Source organism: Pelobates fuscus, chromosome 8 (genome assembly GCF_036172605.1).
Source record: "Pelobates fuscus isolate aPelFus1 chromosome 8, aPelFus1.pri, whole genome shotgun sequence".
Taxonomy (NCBI): domain Eukaryota; kingdom Metazoa; phylum Chordata; class Amphibia; order Anura; family Pelobatidae; genus Pelobates; species Pelobates fuscus.
In genome coordinates this window covers 90,296,924-90,317,191 of record NC_086324.1, presented here as the reverse complement: position 1 = coordinate 90,317,191, position 20,268 = coordinate 90,296,924, and the positions used below count along the sequence as shown (strand labels likewise).

The 20,268-nt window shown below is 42.3% G+C and overlaps 1 protein-coding gene across 4 annotated transcripts in view; it reads right to left on the bottom strand.

Moving 5' to 3' along the window:
• PMS1 (PMS1 homolog 1, mismatch repair system component) overlaps positions 1-20,268 on the bottom strand; it is a 224,807-nt gene that overhangs the window by 146,048 nt on the left and 58,491 nt on the right. For 3 of the 4 annotated variants that reach the window (XM_063430155.1, XM_063430156.1, XM_063430159.1), the window contains exon 2: positions 3,361-3,521. In XM_063430155.1, coding sequence (XP_063286225.1) covers positions 3,361-3,492 — 132 coding nt within the window. In that variant the 5' untranslated portion in view covers positions 3,493-3,521. Of the gene's footprint in view, positions 1-3,360; positions 3,522-3,815; positions 3,900-20,268 lie in introns of those variants that run through there. The other variant, XM_063430157.1, reaches the window with a different exon arrangement.

Here is a 20,268-nt window from a genome sequence, read left to right as displayed (position 1 = left end):
GGATGGAGGAAGTACCTCAAGTGGCTGTCTGGGAGACAGCCACTGGAGACAGACTTAGTGCTGAAATTTAAACATTGCAGTTTTTCTGGAATGGCAAAGATTTACAAGTGCAATAGGGACACTGTACCCAGACACTGCCTATAGTGTCCCTTTAACTATAATAATTTTTCTTTTTTTTATCTTGAAAGAATATGCTCTATAAGAAATGCTCTATTGAGATAAAACATCTTTCTGATATTACGGCAAATAATTAAGCCCAAGAAACACTTAATCACATTGATAGAAGTCAAATGACAGAAATTACCAACTAATTGAATACATGCATTAAAGGTGAGAATTGTGCACCAGGCGAATGACCACAATATTATTTATTTTCTATAGCATTAGAGTTTTCCTTGCTTCTGTAGGGTTATACACGTAAAGTGAGAAATGCCAGAAATTCAAAATTAATTTCACATTTAAGGCCAAAATGGCCAAACTAAAAAGTCTAACTCAGCTGTGCTTCTAGTTTGGCTACTTTCGCCTTTATAGACACCCCAAACCACTTCATTTCAGTGAAGTGATCTGGGTACCATGTGCCCACATTTTTACCCTGCAGTTGAAAACATAGCCGTTTTGCCATGCATGCGCAATAGCTCCCTAATGCTTTTTTATGGGAAAGCATTGGATTGGCTGAGGCCAACATTGATGATCTCAGCCAAAGAGGCAGAGCTACACAAAGAAGACAGGCGCTGCAAGGACTGAAAGGTAAGTAAATCATTTTTTTTTACCACAGTGGTGCTGGCCTGGTGACCTAAACGGATACTAGGATACTAAAATGTTAGGAATACATATTTGTATTCCAAACACCACAGTGTTCCTTTAAATTTGAGATCCACTTTGAATTCCAGAAAAGTCTCATGATAGTGACTAACCCTTCTTGCCTGTACTGTTGGGCAGGGCTCAACAAATCCCAGGCACCAGGACAAATTTCCTAGTCGCCATGGCGACCTGGGATTTGTCGAACCCTGCCCAACAGTACATGCAAGAAGTGATAGTAACTATCATGAGAATTTTCTGGAATTCAAAGTGGATCTCAAACCTGGGATGAGTGAGCCCCTTAAGCCCCAGAGGTGACAGGCGGCTCATAGTGAGCAGAGGAGGGCGGCGGCTCATAGCGAGCAGAGGCGAGCGGCCAGACAGGCAGGCGGGTCATAGTGAGCAAAGACGGGCAGCCGGACAGGCAGGCGACTCATGACGCAACATTAGTTGAGTCAGGCAGGAAGCTGACTGAATATGGAGGCGGTGAGGGAGCTGTGAGCTTCTTCTCCCTCACACGCAGTCTGGTGATGCCGGGAGCCGGAATATGACGTCCCTGTAGCGTCAGTCAATGTGTGCACGTCTGCCTGTGTCAGTAAGTGTGCCTGGCCGTATGGATGCGAGCGCCTGGCCGTATGGATGCGAGCGCCTGGCCGTATGAATGCGAGCGCCTGGCCGTATGAATGCGAGCGCCTGGCCGTATGAATGCGAGCGCCTGGCCGTATGAATGCGAGCGCCTGGCCATATGAATGCGAGCGCCTGGCCATATGAATGCGAGCGCCTGGCCATATGAATGCGCGCGCCTGGCCATATGAATGCGCGCGCCTGGCCATATGAATGCGCGCGCCTGGCCATATGAATGCGCGCGTCTGTCAATGTGCGCGCGCGCGTCTGTCAATGTGCGCGCGCGCGTCTGTCAATGTGCGCGCGCGCGTCTGTCAATGTGCGCGCGCGCGTCTGTCAATGTGCGCGCGCGCGTCTGTCAATGTGCGCGCGCGCGAGTCTGTCAATGTGCGCGCGCGCGAGTCTGTCAATGTGCGCGCGCGCGAGTCTGTCAATGTGCGCGCGCGCCTGTCAATGTGCGCGCGCGCCTGTCAATGTGCGCGCGCCTGTCAATGTGCGCGCGCCTGTCAATGTGCGCGTCTGTCAATGTGCGCGTCTGTCAATGTGCGCGCGCGCGCCTGTCAATGTGCGCGCGCGCCTGTCAATGTGCGCGCGCGCGCCTGTCAATGTGCGCGCGTCTGTCAATGTGCGCGCGCGTCTGTCAATGTGCGCGCGCGTCTGTCAATGTGCGCGCGCGTCTGTCAATGTGCGCGCGCGTGTCTGTTTAGGTTTCAGATGGGAATGGTGCTTTTACTGACCTTTTTTCCAATGCCTTGTCGGTTTCGCCATGGCTGAGATCATCATCACTTGACAATTTCAGTCAATCCAATTCTTTTCCATAGGAAAGCATTTGGAGACAAAGCGCATGCGCAGAAAAACACGCTTGAATCTAAGCACCCATATGGTGAGCATTAAGCATTTCCATACAGAGCCTGGAGATGCTGAATGGAGGTGCAGCACTGACCTAGAATGCACCTCTAGAGACTGTCCGAGTGACTGGCACTAGTAGTTTTACTAGGCTGCAATGTAAAAACTGCCTTTTGTCTGAAAAGGCAGGGTTAACATTGAAATGCGTGTAGGGACAGGCTATAGACTTCAGAACAACTAGCTTTAGTTGTTCTGGTGCCTATAGTGTCCCTTTAAGAATTGTATTTTTGCAGTTTAAAAACCTGGTACCTAAATTTTTTAGCTGCCTCCTAGATTCCAATCGAATTTGTCAAGCCCTGCTGTTTAGTTACCCCAACTCCAACTCCTAACCTTAAAGGGTTATTCAAAACACCATGACCACTTCAGTGATTTGAAGTAGTCATGGTGTCTGGAGTCTGTATCTGTAGCATTTTGCTTTAAAACTCTGCACATACAAAATGTAACCCCTTTGCTTTTCTTAGTTAAATGGCACTCTATATGGTTAAAGCTTGGGGCACAAAGGGTATTGTAAACAATTTCCTAATAATTCTAATAGCCTGTGTCCAATTTTATAAGCATTTTTGGCTTTAAATTATGATAAGTGAAACACTCTTTTTAAACCACTCCGATTATGAATGGCAACGGCTGCAGCTTTTTGTTTCTGCAACTCTGCAGAAGCTGTAATTACATCACCAGACCACCAAGGAGCATTATAGCCAAACGGGTAACCAGCTCAGGTAAGGAACTAAACCAGGCTACCCCTCGCATCATAACCACTACAAAAGGCTGTAATGGTTACGAGGCTCGGAGTAAGCTTTTACCTTGGAAGTATGTTATACTGAAAAAGTAGTATCAGTCTGTATTATATGAAATACTTTGCTTGCAACCAAATCAAACTGGCCATTCAAGTGACTCGTTTGGATCAAATATTGAACTTCACTCATAACCAGCTGCTACAGAAAACCCAGTCAAAAATAAGCCATTCATCCCAAACCTCCAACAGGGAATGCAGTCTAAAAAGGATGTTGTGCAGATCTAGTGATGGCAACGTACCAGTTTAATCTCAACGTTAGTTGCATTAGCATCCAAAGCATTCTCCACCAGTTCCTTCACGACGCTAACCACTGAGGTGATCACCTGGGAGCTGGACAGCAGGCGTATTGTAGTTGATGGAAGGTGATGCATTTCAAGTTTTCTTAGTACTTCTTACGATGCTGCAAAGAAAATTAAACAACAAAAAAAAGTTCTATTCAATAGTTATCATTGATAAGCAACAGTATAATTTATTATTTTTATTCCCTACACCATTGAAATCAGGGGTTAAATGGAAAAAAAAAAACTATTCTCTAAAAATGACACAGCCATTGAAAATAACTTATAACTTGAAGAAACCATTTTTCTTTTGTTTTCTTTTCAATTGTTAAAAAAAACTGCGAATTACATTGAAATCAAGTCTAGTCCAGGTACAACAATGGCACTAATTGCATATGTGGAGGAGAAATAGAAACCTTTTTTAGGTCTCCTGTTCTCTGTATGCTTTCCCGATGCTCCTGGCAGGTGCAAAGGAGGGATCTTATAATGGTTATCGACAGGGAGCCAAGATGGAGTTGTCTAGGTACAGAATAAAGGTGCGTGGATTTCTACCTTTAACAAATGTGTATATATATATATATATATATATATATATATATATATATATATATATATATATGTGTGTGTGTATTTATTTATTTTTTAATTTAAATATAGGGGATCTGTAAAAAAGATATTATAAATTCTGGCAAGTGACAATATCCTTCTAAGTAGCCAAGTAAATCAATATTGAAAAAAAAAAAAAAACCACATTAAAACAAAACACCCACCAATAAATATTTACAGGGAAGCTTCACACTTTTGCATAAATGAGTAAATAGTTAAATATGGTTTGTGCCATGTAAAACATTGGTATCTCAAAAGAAAGATTGCAAAGGAAAGTGTATTCAGAATTTCTCTTTAACTGCTCACCTCATCTATGGAGTTGAGGAAAAATTAAACTGTCACCATCAGTGCGCCTAGGGAAGAGCTAGTGTATAGGGATCAAGAGAACATAATGTAGAGGTGGCAATCGAGCTAATAAAAAATACATTACACCAACAGAATTACTAAAGACAAATATGTCGTTAGATTTCTTAACGACATATTTGTCTTTGCAGGTTTCGTATTGAGAGGTTAGTTTCTATGCAACTGTAAAACCTTTTTTGTCCTTTTCGTGTAGGTAATTATAAAAAAAATACCAGCTCAAAAGTATACCCCAACAAAACCAGCATGTAAAATAAGAGCAATTTTGCCATGATTATTACAATATTTGTTTGCATGCAAGTGGACCAATAAAATAGAAAATATATTTTCATTAACTTGACTCCTCTCACTCGTCTCTCTAAAATCCCAGAAAATGTCAAGTAGAAAACCACACAAAGCTTTCCCCCCCCCCCCAATCATTGGCTTTGGCCGTAGAGGTCAAGGTTAACAAGCACGTTTAACAAATAGCATTTTTATTTAAAAAGGAATTGGACACAGTGGGTTTGAGCAAGCCTACTGATGAATACATTATGGTGAATGAATACGTACAAACATAATTTTAAAGGATGCACCAGGGCAGTAATTGAGCATAAAAAACAAAAAAAAAAAACATTACCGTATTTTTCGGACCATAAGGCGCACAGGGTTATAAGGCGCAATATCACTGATCGACTGCTAACGGATTTATTTTCATACATAAGGCGCACCGGGTTATAAGGCACACGCATTAAATGAAACAAAACGAAATGATTGGAGACTGTGTAGGGAGACTGACAGGTCTCCCTGCAGCTGCCGGCAGCCACACCAGCCCTCAGCTCCTCCCTCCCCTCGGACTGACAGGCTGGCACAGTCCGAGGGGAGGATTTATTATAATAATCATTAGGGCTGTCAGCCCGGCCCCAGCTTAATGCGGCCCACCGGGAAATTTCCCGGTATCCTGGTGGGCCAGTCCGGCCCTGCAAGCAGTGCAGCTTCGTAGCTTACCAAGGCCGTGCTAAAACATGTTGACAGATTTTTGAGCGCCGTGTACCACATAAAATCGGTTCTAGGACATAAAGCACAACCATACATTAGGCACACCGCATTATAAGGCACACTGTCGATTTTTTGTCAAATGAAAGGATTTTAAATGCGCCTTATGGTCCGAAAAATACGGTATATAAATAATGCATAAAGTTAAGTACTCTCGGAGCGCTAAATTGTACAATTTATATATAAGGGCCAAAAATAAATATAGCCCGTACTTAATTACAAATTGATGATGTACTATGTACAGAATTAGTATATATTCCAGCTACAACACTTCAATGTGTTCCCTTCACCACACAATATAAATAGTTCAAAAAATATTACAAGAAGTGGAGCGACATTTAGGTGATCAACCCCTTCCCACATGCAACAAAGATTTAGGAAATGAAGGAATGGGTATACTTATACTCTTCAATGGATAGTAGTCACACGTTCAGATTCATATGTTGCATATATAAAATAAAAAAATAGTGATAGTGCAGATCTGTATATATGATGTATAAATTGCACAATTCATGTGTGTGTATATATAATGCAGTGTGTGTGTGTGTATATAACGCAGTGTGTGTGTGTGTGTATATAACGCAGTGTGTGTGTATATAACGCAGTGTGTGTTTGTGTAGTGTGTGTATGTAATGCATTGTTTTTTTTGTGTAGTGTGTGTGTATGTAATGCAGTGTGTATGTTTGTGTAGTGTGTTTGTGTAGTGTGTGTGTGTGTGTAATGCAGTGTGTGTGTGTGTATGTAATGCAGAGTGTGTGTATGTAATGCAGAGTGTGTGTATGTAATGCAGAGTGTGTGTTTGTGTAGTGTGTGTGTATGTAATGCAGTGTGTGTGTGTATGTAATGCATTGTGTGTTTATGTGTAGTGTGTGTGTATGTAATGCATTGTGTGTTTATGTGTAGTGTGTGTGTATGTAATGCAGTGTGTGTGTGTGTGTAGTTTGTATGTAATGCAGAGTGTGTGTATGTAATGCAGAGTGTGTGTATGTAATGCAGAGTGTGTGTATGTAATGCAGAGTGTGTGTATGTAATGCAGAGTGTGTGTATGTAATGAGGAGTGTGAATCTGACTGCCATTCTGGGGTCAAGAAGGAATTTTTTGTCCTAGCTTGTTGCAAAATTGTGCTTCAAACTGGGTTTTTTTCTTTTTTTTTTTTTTTTTTTTTTTTTTTTTCTTTTCTTTTGGATCAACAGCAAAAAACAGGTGTGAGGAAGGCTGAACTTGATGGACGCAAGTCTCTTTTCAGCTATCTAACTATGTAACTATGTAACTATGTAATGCAGAGTGTGTGTTTGTGTAGTGTGTGTGTATGTAATGCAGTGTGTGTATATGTAATGCAGTGTGTGTGTGTTTGTGTAGTGCGTGTGTATGTAATGCAGTGTGTGTGTTTGTGTAGTGTGTGTGTGTGTGTGTATGTAATGCAGAGTGTGTGTTTTTGTAGTGTGCATGTTTTAATGCTGAGTGTGAGTTTGTATAGTGTGTGTATGTGTTTGTGTAGTGTGTGTGTATGTAATGCAGTGTAGTGTGTGTGTTTGTGTAGTGTGTGTGTTTGTGTTTGTGTACTGTGTATGTAATGCAGTGTGTGTGTGTCTGTGTAGTGTGTGTATGTAATGCGGTGTGTGTGTTTGTGTAGTGATGTAATTTGTGTAAAATGGGGGGGGGGGGGCACTTTTTTTTTTTTTTTTTTTTATATATTTTAAAAAAAAATTGTTTGTTTAGTCCCCCCTCCCTGCTTCTTACCAGGGAGGGGGGGTATAGTATTCCCTGGTGGTCCGGTGGCTTGTTAAGTACTGTTAAGCTGTTTCTTACCTTTCTTGCAGCTCCTCCAGCTCCCCAGTGTAAATCTCACGGCCCTTAGTGCCGTGCGGAGCGTTGCCACGGTAACCCGTGGCAACACTCTGCAGCCACGGGACTCACGAGATTTGCACTGGGGAGCTGGAGGATCTGCAAGAAAGGTAAGAAACAGCTTCCTGCAGGCCCCCCCCAGAACCATCGGGCTTGTAATGAGCCTGGCGTTCCTAGGAAGTATTATCGGCAATATCGGTATCTATGTTGGCCGATACCAATATTGCCGAAAATACAGCATATCGGTAAAACCGATAATCGGTCGATCCCTAAACCTCTTACCCACAACTATGGACCTGGCCGTGAGAAAATGTGTCAGGATTACTGTTTGATCCAGCACATAGAACTGTATAGCACGGATGACAAATAAGTAACGTATTACCGGTCCTTAAAATGGCCGGATTTAACGTACATAGAATAGTCAAAAATACTAGCCGAGGTCAGGGAACACAGAAAGGGACGCAGCGATGAGGAAAGCCAGGAATCAGGATACCAGAATATAGAGAAGTCAATAAACAAAGCCAAAGTAAAAAAAACAGGTAGAAAACTATAAACAGGAACGCGCTCTCGGACAACCACAAGGGAAACCACGACAGGGCACTGAGCAGAATGAGAACTGGGCCTAAATACCCATCTAGATCTGATAGGATGTAACCGGCCTTTGACCCCAAAGTCAGTTACCAGGTTTCATTTGCATAATTGCTGCTCAGCATTAACCCTTCTGTGGATTAGGATGCTGCTCGGCAAAACTTTGCTGACTGAATGTAAGTGTGCACATTTGCATAATGCAAGTATGCAAACGAGGGAAACCAAAAAATAAGTTAAATGTATATATTATTGCTTTTTACTGTGTTTTAAAATCTTACTTGTATTATATAGTTCATGTATTAATTATAATTGCTCATTCTCCAATGTTCTATATGTATTTTATTTGTTTCTCACCACAAGCTTAAGAACTAGTCCACGAAGGCTGGTCCTTGTCCACAATATATAGTTCTTTTTGAACTATTTGTTCAGGGATCCCGGTAGCAGTAACAAAGAATATGAGAACTCTGAGAACGCATAAAAGCTTAGAGAAACTCAGTAGCTTGCCCTTCGGTAAACCCCAGCTCAGGTTTCAAAATAGTTTCTGCTTAATTGTGCCATTACAGAGAGAATATATTTCATGGCATATCAAACTGATCCCACCCATAATGGCAGTCCTGAACTGAAATGCCGGCAAGTTTTTTCCGAACAAGAGATACAGCAACCCAAGACTATTGCTCTGGCCTTCTTTGGTCTTCGTCAGTGAGGTGTAGCGGATACCTCTCTAGGGACAATGAGCACAGGGACTGCATCTGGATTACCCTTTTAACATTGCCTTGAACAAAAGCTTAGGGAAACTCAGTAGCTTGCCCAAACTATTTTGAGACCTGAGCTGGGATTTACCGAAAGGCAAGCTACGGAGTTCCTCTAAGCTTTTGTCCGTTCTCAGAGTTCTCATTTTCTTTGTTTTTGTTGCAATCCTGGTTACACAGTCTTCAGACCTGTTGGTTGGCTGTATGGTCCCTGTAGCATTTTCTAATGTGATTTATAAACACAGAGCTAATCACATTACAAGCAGAGGTAGGGATACCTGAATTGGATGAGAGAGCTCAGGAGAAACCCCAGTCAAGCTTTAAAGACTGGGGCTTAACTGGTCCCTGATAGGATAGGAAGCAAAGGGGCCGGAGGTAGTCGGAGTACAGGAGCTCTCTCACAGTCTTTATGTAAAAAACTATGCATCCTATATCTTACATACACGTGACTCAAATTAATTTGACATTAAATTCATAATAAATACTGTAATCTCTCTAATTTGTTTGATTTTATATTTTAAGCCAGGTACCATGCCAGGACAGGGTGCTGTCTCAGTGTCCCACTTTAGTTCCCTGGCAGCACAGCGCGAGCGCATCATTAAACGCGTTCATGATGTAAAGCAAGCACTAGGACCATGCATGGAGCGCTTCAGCAGGCTCAGACCTGCCCCTATTTCAGGCTGGCCCACCCCTTTTAAGAGGAGATCGCCCTTTCCTGGGAATTCCCACCCACTCTGGGCATCGCTAGTGACATGATTAAAATCACTGGCGATGCCCCTTCAAAATTACACCCAGCTGTTCCAACTTACAGAAGCCCTATGTTGGGAGGTATGATGTACTATCAGCATTTGCAATTTCCTTAAAGCAGTTTGCTCTGCCCCCTCAGGTGCTATAATTTCCTTTCAGTATGGTCCAAAAAATAGCTTCTCAGAGAAGCATTGTGAACCACAAGCGCATGCGTGGCATTTACAATGATCCGCCTATTAAATAATACTTAAAGGGAATCATTAACCCCTTAGTGACGAGACCGTTTTTCAATTTTCTTACCATTAAGGACCAGGGCTCTTTTTACATTCCTGCAGTGTTTGTGTTTAGCTGTAATTTTACCACATCACAGGAGGCTTCATATTTGCATATCTTTTTTTACTCAAAACTCCATAAAAGGCCCTGTCTATGACATCACTTCCTCTTTCTTTGCTGCTCCAGCCATACAATGGATCACAGTATTTTACCTCTCTGGTATACTCCTGTTTTACACTGTCCTTTAATTGTCATATTTCTTTATATTACTTTATATATATTGCTACATCTGCTACCTTGGCCCCCTTATGCCTGTCCCTTACACATTATCCCTCAGTCTTCCCTTTTAATTTCCACTATTACTGCCTGCCGATCCGCGGGCGCTACGACTGCCTGTATCGCGCTCGGCTCGCGGACCTGCCCTTCACATATTCAGGGGACTGTATGGGGACGGGTGGAGGGAGGCTGGGTCAGCGTTTTACTAACGGGCTTATTTTTGCCGCGCGACCGCGATCCGTTGCGCACCTCCACACGCGGACGCCGGCCATCTTGGATCTCGCGGCTCGCGAGATACCCGACGGCCGCCTTCCCTGCTCGCTCGGCAGATCGGGAATCACCCGATCGCCGGGCTCCTCATGTGAATACCCTCCCATGTGAACCTGGGAGAGGAAAATACATTACTTTTAATTTTTTATTTTTTTTAATGAATTTTCCTCATACCTGCAACAGTGTCTGACACAAATAATGTAAAGAATATATGTATAACAAGCATGCAGGCATTAAAGGAGACTGAATAATTTTCCTATATCCTACACAGGATCATATTATGTCATTATTTTATTCCCTACACAGGGTCATACTATATGACTATAACCTAAACAGGGTCATACTATATTACTATACCCTACACAGGGTCATGCTAGATTACTGTACCCTACTCAGGGACATACTATATTAATACACCCTACACTGGGTTATACTGTATTACTGCACCTGACCGTACAAATTTAATGTGGGTGTCCTCTGGGTATTTTTTCATGGCACACCACCTGGGGTGACCCCCCAGATATGCATGCAAGGTCACTTACTGACCATTACCATTGATGTGGGTGTCCTCTGGGTTACCACGGCACACCACCCGGGGTGAACCCCGATCACATGCACGGAGGCCTACGCCTCAACCTTATCACTGATTACCATTAGACCGTGCACACAGCTCTGGTGTACAACTATGGCGAACCCGGACCGCACCAATACCAGACTGCTCAATAATAGGTACCCTCTATGTAGACACCAAACCTATATACACTGTCTACACACGATTTACTAACAGACGACCCCCAGTTGTACCAGGAGTCTGGCACCATATGTACTTACCCTTCACATCTCCCGGCTGACTCTTCTTATCGCCCAACAGGACGAGAGAAAATATTACGAGTCATGGAAGACACTCAGACCAGCCAAGATTTTCAGGCTTTGATTAATGCCGCGGTAGCGGCCTCAGTAGAAAAGGCCCTATTGAGGGCACTACCCCAAAGCCAAGGCGACACAAGCCCCCCAGAACCGAAGGAGGCCTCGGGACCGAAATCTCCAAGGCGAAGAGGCAAAGGAAGGGCTCCCCCCTTCCTCAAAAGCCAAAGGCAAGATACCCGTTAAACGGAGTAAGAGCACAGAATGACGAGGAGGATTCTTATGTACCACACGCATTAGACGTGGTAGACGAATGGCATGGGGACTACATTTAGGACGTTTTACTTTCGGCAAACATCTCATGCTTCCTTCACATTAGTCAATTCGAAGCTTTCAAAATGCAAATATGAAGCCTCCTGTCATGTGGTAAAATTGAAGATTATATTAGCTTTAGTGTACTAATAATCTTAATTTTAGTAATGACAGGAGGCGAATATTTCCCACCCTATAGGATCCCTCCCATATCTTAATCGAGTCGATCAGAATACAGCTTTAACCCCTTAAGGACAGAGCTTCAGAAGCTTGACTTACGCTTAATGACACAAGCAATTTTTGCATTTTCTTGCTGTTTGCGTTCAACTGCAATTTGCATCTCTCTCATTTATTGCACCGACACATATTATATACTGTTTTTTAAAGGACAGAAAGGGCTTTAATTTGATATAACATATATATATATAAATGCTTACTTATTATAAAAAAAATACAGAAAAATGCAAAAAAAAGAAAAATATTGTTTTTTTTTTACAGTTTTTGCAATCATAATGTGTGCATAATTAGTGCAGGTTAAGGAAAGTAATTAAAAATAAATTCATTTATTTGTTCTGATTTACAGAATATATAATGTGTCTGGGATTTTAAGTTTTTTTTGGTAGTTACAGGTCACAAAGCACAAGGAGTAAAATAAAATTTTAATGTGGAGCGATTTTAGAATTTGGTATGTTTGTCTTGTAAGCCTAATAGCCATAAAATAAAACAAAATTGCCACACAAAAGTATATATTTATATAAAGTAGACATCACAGGCTATTTACCTAAGGTTGTTTTGACACTTTCTACGTAGCCATTTTACCGCCAACCTCTGCTAAATATTGGAGTAAAATTGTGTTTTTTGGGGGTTTTCGCACACAAACGTATAACAAAGAACTTCTCATGTGTATTTTGTAAAGTTGGTGTGTGCTATTCCTGTACAAAGTTTTATTATGTGTTCAGTTACTTCTGCTGAGTACAACGGTACCCCCATTGTATGTCTTTGGCACTATTTCGTGAAGCTACAGTGCCATATAGGAGACCTGTCCTTTTCAGTATTCACAGTAGAATTTTGAGAGACGGATTTAATGAGCCTATGCTTCCATTTGGGGTATTATAACAGTTTGACTGTTCAAAAACCCCCACAAAGGCCTACCATTTGTAAAAGTAGACACTCCACGGTATCTCATAAGGTGCATATTGTGCCTTAACATGCCCCCATTTTTTTACCATTACATGCCAAAGTATGTGGTAAAAAATAATTTTGTGCATTTTTTACATACGGATTGCATTTTTGCTGGGCATTTTGTATATTTCATATGTGCCACTAAGTTCAAACCCCCCAAATTATGCTCAGCTAAGTCTTCTGAGTAAAAGGACACCCCCATTGTATGTCTATGGCACTATTTCGTGAAGCTACAGTGCCATACAGGAGACCTGTCCTTTTCAGTATTCACAGTAGAATTTTGAGAGACGGATTTAATGAGCCTATGCTTCCATTTGGGGTATTATAACAGTTTGAATGTTCAAAAAAAAAAACCACAAAGGCCTACCATTTGTAAAAGTAGACACTCCAGGGTATATCATAAGGTGCATATTGTGCCGTAGCATGCCCCCATTTTTTCACCAATATATGCCAAAGTATGTGGTAAAAAATAATTTTGTGCATTTTTTGACATACGGATTGCATTTTTTCTGGGCATTTTGTATATTTCATATGTGCCACTAAGTTCAAAACCTCCAAATTATGCTCAGCTAAGTCTTCTGAGTAAAAAGACATCCCCAATGAATGTCTTTGGCACTATTTTGTGAAGCTACAGTGGCATATTGGAGACCAAGCCATATCAGTTTTTACAGAACTTTGAATTTTGACGCTGGGCCTATGTGCAATTTCCAAGCATCTTCGTAAGTTTTGAATTCAAACTACCCCACAAAGGCCTACCATTTCTTAAAGTAGACACCCCAGGGTATTTCAAAAGGCATATTTTGAACCTTAGCGTGGGATAATTTTTCCGCTAGCTTGTACCAGGTGTAGTGGTAATGAGCGTTTTTTCTGCCTTTTTGACACACAAAGTGAGTTTGCACAGTATATTTTGCAAACCTTATGTGTGCTACGACTGTATAATACTTCATATGTTGCTCAGCTATGTCAGCTGAGTATAAAAATACCCCCGTATGTACCTTTGCCAGGTATATGTGGACATCGGAGGGGCACATTTGGGACACAGCCATTCCATTTTTTTCAAACTTTAAATTTTTACGCTGTGCCCTTGTCCCATTTTAGAGTATTTTACCAGGCTATATAATCCAAATACCCCATAAAGCCATACCATTTCTTAAAGAAGACATCCCAGGGTATTTCAAAAGGCATATTTTGAACCTTAGTGTGGGATCATTTTTCCGCTAGCTTGTACCAGGTGTAGTGGTAATAAGCGTTTTTTCTGCCTTTTTGACACACAAAGTGAGTTTGCACAGTATATTTTGCAAACCTTATGTGTACCACCACTCTATAATACTTTATATGTTGCTCAGTTATGTCGGCTGAGTACAAAAATACCCCCGTATGTACCTTTGCCAGGTATATGTGGACATCGGAGGGGCACATTTGGGACACAGCCATTCCATTATTTTTCAAACTTTAAATTTTTACGCTGTGCCCATGTCCCATTTTAGAGTATTTTACCAGGCTATATAATCCAAATACCCCATAAAGCCATACCATTTCTTAAAGAAGACATCCCAGGGTATTTCAAAAGGCATATTTTGAACCTTAGCGTGGGATCATTTTTCCGCTAGCTTGTACCAGGTGTAGTGGTAATGAGCGTTATTAAATTAATTTAACTTTTTCAAACTTTTTTACTTTTTAAAACTATTTTTTCAACTTTTGTTTTGCTTATTCATTTTTTTAAAGTTTCCTAAACTTTCGTAAAACTTTTTTTTACAGATTTAACATTTTTCTAAGCTTTTTCTTTTACCGTTAACCCCTAACTAGCAGTAAGCAGCACTAACAGTAAATTCCCCATTTTCCCATAACTCCCACCCACCCCAGCTAGCAAAATATTTAATTATACAATATTTAAATTAGTTAATTAAATTAATTTAACCCCTGAGGGTTAAAAAATAAATAAAAGTTAATCGTCAGGGGTTAAAAAAAAATTAGATCACAGTATAATACTGTGATCTGTATTTTGATCACTGTAGGTAGTGATAGACTGGCAGGGAAGGGGTTAATTTTTATTTGGACTGGGTAAAGGGTTTTTTTTTTTTAATTTTTTACTTAAACGTTATTAAAACTTTTTTTTAACTTAATTTTTTAACTTTTTAAAGCTTATTTTAAAACTTTTTTTAACGTTAACCCCTAGTTAGCCTAACACTAAATCCCTCAATTCCCCACTAACTTCCACCCTCCCCAGCTAGCTAAATTTATAATTTTAAAATATTTAAATTAATTAATAAAATAAATTTAACCCCTGAGGGTTAAAAAAAAAAAAAAGAATTAACCCTCAGGGGTTAAAAAAAAAATCAGATCATATTAAAATGTAATCCCTGCCAATTGATCACTGTAGTCAGTGATCAATTGGCAGGGAAGGGGTTAATTTTTTATTAAAATGGTAAAGGGGGGGTAAAGGGGGGTGGGATTTTAAATAAACTTTATTTTTTGAACACCAGGGGGCAGGATCAGCACTGATCCGTCTCCCTGCACTTCACACTGAACCCGGAAGTGCAGGGAGGCGGAGGTGAGTATGCAGAGCACATGTGCCCGCTCAGACATGCTGTCAGAGCGGGCACATGTACTGGGACAGCCCGATCCGGTGCTCCCGGTCTGCCTCTAATGCAGAGGCAGACCGGAGCACCATTAACCCCACGATCGCGGCGATCTGGGGTTAATTTTGCCGCGTGACGGACGAGGTCCATCACCCGTCGTTAAGGGTATCCCCTGGATGACGGACCTCGTCCGTCACCCGTCGTGAAGGGGTTAACGTTCAGGAAGACACGAACGATATCTGGTTATATGCTTAAGACTTAGACATGTAACTTGAATGAATTGTATAGGGTGAATAATGGAACTTGTAACTTGAAATAAGTTGTATATATATTATTAAATAGCATTAGTTTAGAATTAGTATATGGATGAATTAACTTTCAGACATCCATGGTTATGTCAGATTCTTAAGGTAGATTGCATGCGGACAAATTATCATGCCAGAGACCTTTCACCTTTTTCCTTTTCTTGCAGTATGAACGTCTTCTCAACAAGACAAAGAATCACCCTCCATACATCTACATCACGGAATTTCTGGAGTTGGGTATGTTATTATGCTATTTAACTGTTGACGTTTCCTATGTTTATAGCCGTTTTTTGTTGTTTCCCTTCAAAGAAAGAGGAAGTGACGTCATAGACAGGGCCTTTTATGGGCATCATAACTTTTTTCTGATTGGTTGTTATGTTTCTATGCTGCTGGAGTTTTGAGTAAAGAAAGATATGCAAATATTCGCCTCCTGTCATTACTAAAATTAAGATTATGAGTACACTAAAGCGAATATAATCTTCAATTTTCCTCTTACTCATTTACTGTACCCACACATATTATATATGTTTTTTCTCGCAATTAAATGGTCTTTCTAAAGATACCATTAATTTTATCTAGGGATCGACCGATTATCGGTTTTACCGATATAATCGGCCGATATTCTGTATTTTCGGCAATATCGGTATCGGCCAATAGGGATACCGATATTGCCGATAATACCTCCCAGGACCGCCAGGCTCATTACAAGCCCGGCGGTCCTGGGGGGGTGGGCAGCAAGCGTTTACTCACCTCCCAGCAGCTCCTCCAGCTCCCCAGTGTAAATCTCGCGAGACCAGCGGCCAGCTCTGACGGCCGCGGGTCTCGCGAGATTTACACTGGGGAGCTGGAGGAGCTGCTGGAAGGTGAGTAAACGCTTGCTGCCCACCCCACTCCCCTCCCCTCCCCCAGCTAAGCCAATGCCACTGGACCACCAGGGATTAACATATCCCCCCTCCCTGGCAAGGCAACAAGCAGGGAGGGGGGACAACAAAAATATAAATGATGATAATTAAATATATATATATATATAATAATAAAAAAAAATGTAATATAAAAATGAAAAAAAAATTTTTTAATAAAAAATGCCCCCTCACACACTATTATTATACACATACACTACACACACACTGTGCATATAATTCAGTGTGTTTGTATAGTGTGTTTGTATAGTGTGTGTGTGTGTATATATAATGCAGTGTGTTTGTATAGTGTGTGTGTATATATAATGCAGACTACACAAACACTGTATTATATACACACACTGCATTATATACACACACACACTATATTATATACACACACTATACAAACACACACTGCATTATATACACACACACACACTATACAAACACACACTGCATTATATATACACACACTATACAAACACACTATACAAACACACTGCATTATATACACACACACTATACAAACACACACACTATACAAACACACACTGCATTATATACACACACTATACAAACACACACACTATACAGACACACACTGCATTATATACACACACTATACAAACACACACTGCATTATATACACACACTATACAAACACACTGCATTATATACACACACTATACAAACACACACTGCATCCACTACACACACATACACAGCTCCCCTGTCTAAACACACTGCATCCACTACACGTGGCATGTATATTTTGTGCATTTACCTTTAGAAATAGTTTTTTATTTTCCAAAATGGTAAATGTACAGAATATCGGCAAATTATATCGGCTATCGACCTGAAAGTTCACAGAATATCGGTATCGGTATCGGCTCTAAAAAATCAATATCGGTCGATCCCTAATTTTATCATATCATATACTATAAAAAAATTATGAAATATGATGAAAAAATTTAAAAGAAAAACAGTTTTTCTAACTTTGACCCAAAATCTGTTACGCATCTACAACCGCCAAGAATCACCTACGCTAAATAGTTTCAAAATTTTGTCCTGAGTTTAGAAATACCCAATGTTTTTTTTTTTTTTTGTAAATCAAGTTTTTATTGATAGAGAAATAGGTTAGAGGTGGGCACGCAGGCCCTCAGGAAACATTAGGTGAAACATGTAGTAGATTAATATTTATACAGGTAACATAAGTGTATACAAGTGTAAACAGGATTCGATTTTATAGCATTGCCATGTATCAATAATTTTACGAGATCCGTTCCTGTATTATAGTCAGAGCACAAAGGGTCTGGGCGTCAACATGTTTTGAGGCCAGGAGCATCCAGATGTTTTAGGGTGAGATGGGTGTGCTAACGGCCATAGGTATTAAACAGGTGGTGTTCATTGGTCACGTTGGGTTCCCAGACCGTCATCTGTGAAGGTACGTCGTGCGGGGTAGTTCTAAAAGGGAGGGGTGATCTACCTAGAGATCATGTGGGGGGGGGGGGGGGGGTTTGATGGGGTGTTGTTAGGTGTTGGTATTAGGATAGTGGAAGTAGCGGGGGGGGGGGGGTGATCCGTGTGGGTCGAGTTCTTTGTGTGATCAGTCTCCTCCTATCTTGCCACATTCTGTTATGTATTGGCTTCGCACTTGGGACGCTGGCATCTCTCCCCCGAGGGTGGGCATAGGTGGAGAAATGTAGGGGGGCTGCCACTCGATCTAGTTTGGTGATGGTTATATGGCCAGGGAGGGTGGTCTGTGTCCAAGTGGAAGTACTGACTGTTCCTGTGGTTGTGTTATGGCATGACGGGGGTGAAGAGTGGATAGGTATGCCTGGTAATGTGTGGTACGATGTGATCTTGGACCGAACTCGTCCGTGGCGTTTCGGGGAGAGGCAATGTGGGAAGTCTAGTGTGTGTATGTTGCGGAGCCTCAGGGCGGCTGCACACGTCCCAGGGCCTTGTCGCAAAGTTGTCCCCTCGGGATGTAGGTTCCCCAGTGGTGTCCGTGCGAGGCGCCCCTCGTTGTGTTCCCTGCGAGGGTGTGGGCTATGTCTCTAGGGGTCTTCCTGTGGTCGTGGTCAAGTGCGGTCTAGGAAGGTCACTGTAAGGGGTATAGGTTCAAGTGCTCGTCCAGTTGGTAGGGGCGTATCTGTCTCTCGGTCGTTTGTGTCCTGTATGTGTTATATTAGCGTCTCAGTCTGCTTGAGTGGGTGTGATATAGTGGTCTCGGGTTGTGTTGTGTGTATCGTAGGTGTCGTGGACGTGTAACTGTCCCACGGCCCGTCTGCGTCCCGAGTACTACTTATGGTCGTGCCCGGTAGGTGTACCATGGTGACCAGGCTTCAGCAAATTGTGTCTCCCTGCCCGTCAATTCCGCTTTTAGGGCTTCGGCAGATCTGATATCCTCGACTCTGCGGATCCATTCTTCCCTTGTGGGGATGCTTGTCTTCTTCCAGTATACCGGTATGAGCGATTTGGCTGCGTTGAGTAAGTGGCGTAGGATAGACTTTTTGTAGGCAGATACTGGTTGGGAGGAGATGTGTAATAAGGCTAATTCTTCCGACCAGTCAAGGTTATCACCCAGGATTAATTGAAGGTCGGATTTAGTTCGGTTCCAGTAGGGAACAATCTGTTCACAGTCCCACCATAGGTGTTGCATGGTGCCCCTGTCCTCCTGGCATCTCCAGCACGTTGGTGGTGTAGTGGGAAAGATTCTGTGTAGTAACACTGGTGTGCGGTACCACATGGAGAGTAATTTATAATTTACCTCTTGGTAGTGGGAACTAGAGGAGCTTTTATGCTGCCATATCAAGGCCTTGTCCCATTGTGTTGATGTAAAGGTCTCATTCATGGCCCGTTCCCAGTGTCGTTTAAAGGTGTTGTTTTCCAGTTCGGGGCTGGTTAGTAGATGTTGGTAGAGTTTTGAGATAGCATTTTCCAATGGGGTGCCCTGAGAGCACAACTTCTCGTACCAGGTTAGGTCTCTGTGGAGCCTATCATTGTGTGGGATTGCGTCATAGTAGTGCTTTAGCTGCATGTATCTGAAGACTGCCATATGGGAGCGCGGTCGTGTGTCCAGTAAGGAGTCCAAGGATCTCAGACTGCCGTTCCTAGTGGCTTTGTATATTGGGATGTAGTCTGTTTCGCCCATGAATGACCAGGCAGTTGGCGGCAGTCCGCCCCCTATGTCGGGATTATGGGCGATGGGTAACAAGGGGCTGGGGGTAGGGGAGATTTGTGTCGCCTCCCTGAGGGTTTCCCATGTAAGGAGGGTTTGTGTGATCGGATCGCTGTCTACGTTCCTGTTGGTTCTCGTTGCTTGCCTCTTCCAGATTGCCGCTTTCAGGTCGGTGTCCCTGCCTTCTCGATCCAGGAGCACCCATTGTTTGGTCGACTCATTGTCATGCCACTCCAGGATCCTCTGCAACGTAGCTGCTTGGTGATATTTTCTGAAGTCGGGGAGTGCTAAGCCCCCCCTGTGTCTAGGCCTGCAGAGAATGTCGTGGCGTATCCTGGACCTCTCCCCCCTCCATACATATTTGATGACTGCAGATTTTAGGGACGAAAAGAATTTGGCCGGTAGGGCTATCGGTATAGTCTGGAACAGGTATAGGATCCTTGGCAGGATATTCATTTTAAGGACCGCTATCCTGCCGTGCCACGAGATGTATGGGTGGGACCATTTCTGTAAGTCGTTTTCGATGCTCGACAGGAGTTTCGCGAAATTGCGCGGGTATATGTCCTGGTCGTCCGCGGTGACCCAGACGCCCAAGTATCGCATCTCCACTGTGCACCACCGGAATGGGAATTGTGAACTGAGAGCCGAGTATTCCGCCTTGGGAGTGGTGACGTTGAGCGTTTCACATTTCGCCAGATTGAGTTTGAACCCCGATATTCGGCCGAACCTGTCCATCTCCGAGAGCACACACGGCAGTGTGATTCGAGGTTGTGAGATAAAGAACAAAAAGTCGTC